Source organism: Cuculus canorus, chromosome Z (genome assembly GCF_017976375.1).
Source record: "Cuculus canorus isolate bCucCan1 chromosome Z, bCucCan1.pri, whole genome shotgun sequence".
In the NCBI taxonomy this organism is placed as follows: domain Eukaryota; kingdom Metazoa; phylum Chordata; class Aves; order Cuculiformes; family Cuculidae; genus Cuculus; species Cuculus canorus.
The window spans coordinates 40,792,822-40,797,929 of NC_071441.1; the positions used below are offsets into that span (position 1 = coordinate 40,792,822).

General features: G+C 52.4%; 1 protein-coding gene across 1 annotated transcript; it reads left to right on the forward strand.

Annotated features, from left to right (window-relative positions):
- The first annotated feature begins 24 nt into the window (after nucleotides 1-24).
- On the forward strand, nucleotides 25-3,335 carry LOC104062654 (E3 SUMO-protein ligase ZBED1-like). The gene is made up of 2 exons (XM_054053798.1): nucleotides 25-935; nucleotides 1,120-3,335. Exons 1-2 carry the CDS (start codon nucleotides 761-763, stop codon nucleotides 3,114-3,116), a joined length of 2,172 nt encoding a protein of 723 aa, XP_053909773.1. The 5' UTR covers nucleotides 25-760; the 3' UTR covers nucleotides 3,117-3,335.
- The last annotated feature ends 1,773 nt before the right edge of the window (nucleotides 3,336-5,108 follow it).

The following is a 5,108-nucleotide window of genomic DNA, read 5'->3' on the forward strand; positions in this document are numbered from 1 at the left end:
CGCAGCGCTATTGGAGTGTGGGGGGTGAACCGGGGCCCGAAGTCGGGGGTGTTTACGTCCCTTTTGGTTATTTTGACGCTTTCCGGGGACGTGGTCCTGACGTGCTGGGCAGGAACCTGCCGCTCAGCCCTGCTTTGGTGCCAGGGGAGCGGATCGTGAGGCTCAGCGAACCGATGACGTCACAGGTCCCGTGCTGACATCAGAGCGTTAATGGTGACATCACAGCCCTCATGCTGAAATCACAACAGCACAGCAGGCCTGCAGGAGCTTCTCCCTGGGTGGAACGGTTCCTCACAAGGGATGAGCACTGAGCAATACTGGCACTGCACTTCCCCCATCCTAAATGGCATTTCACAAACCTCGGGGTAATTAAGGAGCAACAAGCATGAAGACTTAATGTCCAGCTGCTACCACCCACCTCCATCTTCAGCAGGAAGTTTGGATAGGAGCCTTAGGGTCATCACTTTCAGGTGGAAAGGCAGCGCACTGGCTTCCTGATGAAGGCAGGAGAAGTGAACAACCTGCTGATCATTTACAACCTTGTTTCACCATCCAGCATTTGGAATCTGCTGGATGTAATTCCAACAGTGTGAATTCCCTCCATTGCTCTTCCTGCAGGCAACAGCAGATGCAAATCCTAAGGCATTCCCTGATGAAGGGGGGAGTATCATTAGCAATGTCATTTAGCTGTCTGGCATTTGGGATGTGCTCTATGTAATTCCGACAGTGTAAGTTCCCTCCAGTGCACTTCCTACTGGAGATGGCAGATGTAAATCCCAAGGGAGTGTCTCCATTCTTCTGGAAGAGCATTAAACCAGAGGATGACGATGCCAGTGGTGGGGCACAGCCGATGGAAGACGATGCTGGCAGAGCACGGCCAATGGAGGAGGTGACAGAGGAGCCCCCACTCCCGCTCATCCCGCAGTCGGTACAAGGTACGTGCACCATTTTGACTTCATTTTCTCCCAAAACAGCTGCATCCAGACATGGTTTGACCCCAGGCTGAGGGTAATGCCTAATCCCATATTGTTCTAACATCTGACAATCCTAATGTGGGAATAAAGTTCCAAAGGGAAGCTGAACTGAGAATTTTAGGCCATGTTCTGTTTGTCTCTGCAGAGGAAATGGCGATAGTCTTCAACCCCTATGGCATGGCAGCTGGCAGTCAGGCACCGTCGGCCCGGAGGAGGCGGGAAAGAGTTCCAGATGGTCCCAGCAGTGTGCTGTATGTCAACCGGCGGAAATCCAAGGTGTGGAACTACTACACTAAGCTGGGAGATGCCTATGTGGAATGCAATGTCTGCAAGAAGCAGCTCTCCTTCCACAACAGCACCACCACCATGCGGGAACACCTGGTCCGGAAGCATAGTATCCGTGACACCCTGCTCTCCCAACTCAAGGATGATCCAGCTTCCGAATCCGACTACGCAACGTCAGAAACCACCCTGAAACGCTCCCGGCAGATGACCCCAGAGAACCACTCAGAGCCTAGAAGCGACATCATCGTGGAGCTGGTGCTGGAGATGATCTTCCGTGATTTGCATCCTCTCTCTATGGTGGAGGACAAAGGGTTTAGTCTCCTCCTTGGATATCTGGAGCCAAGTTTTTCCCTTCCAGCTCCCACACAGCTTTCTGTCATGCTGCGGCACAGGTACAATGTGGTCAAGCAGCACCTGGAACGCTACCTGCAGACAGTACAAGCCATTGCAGTCTCTGTGGAATTCTGGGAATCACGGCTTGGCCAAACCTACCTGACCATCACGGCCAATGTTATCGATGGGGAATGGCAGCGGGTACGATGCGTCTTGGAGACGCAACAAGCACACAGAGATGAAGCAGGGGGCAATATAGTGGAGAAACTTTACACTGTCCTCTCTGAATTTGGCTTATCTGGTAAATCCATCTTCTGTGTTGTGCAGGACAGCCCATGGAGTGTGGTGGCCAATGGCCAGCAACTAGAGGACATGCATGGCTGGAGGAGCCTGTGCTGTGCTGCTCGGAGCCTTCAACGCTGCGTCCAAGCTGGGCTGGAAGTGGAGCAAATCCAAGAAGCCTTGAGCATTGCCCGCGGGATTGTCCAATATTTCCAGCAGGACTCAAAAGCCTCTGGCTCCTTGAAGAGCAAGCTGGAAGCCATCAATAAATCCAAGATGAGGCTCGTGATGGACACGGCATCCCGCTGGATATCCACCATGGAGATGTGCGAGAGCCTGTTGGACCTGAAGTGGGCCATCCTGTCCATCCTGGAGGAGCATCCCAAGGGAGCAGCAGGCATCCAGAACTTGGCTGATCACCAGTGGAAGCTCCTGCAGGACCTAATCCCAGTACTGAGGACCATCAGGATTGCCACGTCCTTCCTGCGGGAAGGGCAGAACATTTCCGTCTCTTCCCTGATGCCTTGCATCCACGGGATTGTTGCTGCCATCGGGCAGCAGGCAGAAGAAGGCAGTGCTGTCATCAAGACAGTGGTGAGCAACATCCGGTTGGAGCTGACAGAGCAGTGGGGGCTCTCAGAGAATGAGAAAGTGCTGGAAAACCCAGCAGTCATCGCCTCATTCCTGGATCCACGCTTCAAGGAGCTGAGGTTTCTACGCCCCAGCCTACGGAGCGAGCTGCATAATTGCGTCAAGACAATGCTGTCACAGGTTTTTCACCCTCCATCCACATCCACTGCTCCCTTTTGGGTGCCAAGCTCGGATTCCAAAATGGAGGGCAGGGATGCGGGCAGCTACAAGGAGAGAAGTTCCAGCACTGCATCCCAGAGCATCTATGACATCCTTTTGGGGAAGGATCCAACAGAGAACATGCCAGAGATCCACCAGCAACTGGAAAACTACATTGTAGAGCCGCTTTGCAAGCGGAGCACGGATCCATTGGACTGGTGGAAGAACAACGAGCGGCGCTTCCCAGCTGTGGCGCACCTCGGCCGGCAGTACCTCACCATTCCCGCCACTGCAGTGCTGCCGCACCAGGCCTTTGCTGCTGGGGAGAGCACCCTGGAGCATCGTCGAGCAATCCTGGCACCAGAAAACCTGGACCAAATAATCTTCCTGCATCAAAATTTTGACTTTTTAGAGTCATTGAGAAGCAGGAATGAGGGTCGTAATGTGGTCTGATGCTGGTTTGGGGTAAAACAGGATTGATTGCAGAACCTTTCGGTTCAACCTGTTCCAAGTGACAGCATTTTTGGAAGATTAATGAGGTGGGTTTGGACAGCGTCTGCTCCTAGAAGTGACAGCGCTGGGTATTTATCCTTATTGCCAGAGAACAGAACGAATGGCATGCAGAGTCCCTCATTTGCGTATTTATATCTATTTTATCCTTTCCTCATTAAATATTCTCTCATTACCATCCTTGGCTCATTAAAATTGATTTGGTTGTACTTTTTCACCCACCAGTCTCTGTCCCTCACTCGCTTTTTCCCTGGGCTATCCCACTGGCTACTAATTATGGAAGGCCAACTCTGTCCCACTGCATAATGCTGCTGGCTTGCAGATCTAACACTTCCAACCACCCAGTCCTGCTGCCACAGCTCATGATTACGGGTGGGAAAAAACCCGAGGGAAGGCTTCCAAGACATACGGACAAGGAGTAGGCATCACCAACTAAGCCTAGCAAAGGCGCTGTTCATGATGCATAGCATCAAGAGCAAGGACAGGAATTGCTCAATCCAAACCCAGATTTAAACAATTAAGCGGAAACAACGCTAGAACCCTCAGTCTTCTGGCTCTGATCTGTACCTGAAATGCTCCACGAGGCTCGAAATATACAGAAAAAAAAAAGTGTTAATGGTGATTTCCCACCAATTTCCACAGAAGCCAGAGCCTGGAGTGGAGGCCGGAGCCAGAGGAGAATGGCATTCCCTGCGCTGCCGCCTCCGCAAGGTGACTGCCTGCAGCAGCCCCTTCCGCGGGGTGCTTTTAGGGAAGCCCTGCCTGGGAAGTGAGGAAGGAGAAACCACCTGCAAATGCCCTTTGGCTGAGCACTGCCTTCCCGAGCCGGGATGCTGCGCATTGCTCTGGCTCTGCAGCACTAAATGGGATGGCAATTTCCCACTCATTTCCCCAGTGCGGCCCTTTCCAACAGCACCAAATTCCAAAAGGGAAGAAAAGCGAGGCTGAGGGGTTGCGGCTTTGCTTGGAAGCAGAGGGCAAGGGCTCCTTGAAGGAAGAGGCAGAGTCAGGGGCTTCGGGACTCGGAATCAGCACTGGGACCACAGGCTTGGTTAGCAGCCAGCGTGGGCAGCAGGAGGACGGAGGGGCTCATCCTCCGATTCAGCAGTGGAGAGACGGCAGCTGAGATGCCGGGTTCAGTGTTGGGCCCCTCACTCCCAGAAAGACATTGAATGGCTAGGGCACATCCGGAGAAGGACAGTGGAGGTGTGAGCGAGGCAGGAGTTGGGTTCGGCTGACAAGGAAGAAGGCAGAAGGTGAGAAGAGGTGTCCTCCAGAGGTGCCAGGGGACGTTGAGATTGGATATTGGGAAAAATTCCTTCACAGACAGGGTTGTCAGGCATGGGAAGGGGCTTCCCAGAGAAGTGGTGGAGGCCCTGTCCCTGCAGGGATCTCTAATGTGTGTGGATGTGGCACGTAGGAGCGTGGTTTAGTGGTGGGATTGTCAGTACTGGATTTAGGGTTTGACTCGATGATCCTAAGGGTCTGTTCCAACCTCAAGGATTCCGTCATTCAATGAGCACACGCCTTCACAGTACAGAACATGCCATTTAGTCCTAACAAAATAGCCCCACCCCCCCCACCCCTCCAATCTGCTACAAAGATGCAAACAAGCTTTAAACACACACAGCGAGAGACAGAAAATTCTTCTTTAATGTGCTCAGGAAACACACCACTGACACGTTGCCACCAAGTGTTTCAGGCACCGCTGTAAAGAAAAAGATGCTTTTAGATTGGATGCAAGTGCAGCAACAACCTGGTGGCATTAACGCTCCCCAGGGCTCAACCTCCTCCCAGATAATAATGTTGCCTCATAAAATACATTGTGATTCAATGAACACACACCTTCACAGTACAGAACATGCCATTTATTCCCAACAAATCTACAACACCCCCACCCCAGCCCTACCCCCCAATCCTCTACAAAGATCCAAA

Bases quoted from the DNA above. Each gene is read 5' to 3' on its own strand.
- LOC104062654 (XM_054053798.1), top strand. From the start codon at position 761: ATGGCAGATGTAAATCCCAAGGGAGTGTCTCCATTCTTCTGGAAGAGC. The intron at 936-1,119 runs GTACGTGCACCA...TTGTCTCTGCAG, and splicing joins CATCCCGCAGTCGGTACAAG to AGGAAATGGCGATAGTCTTC.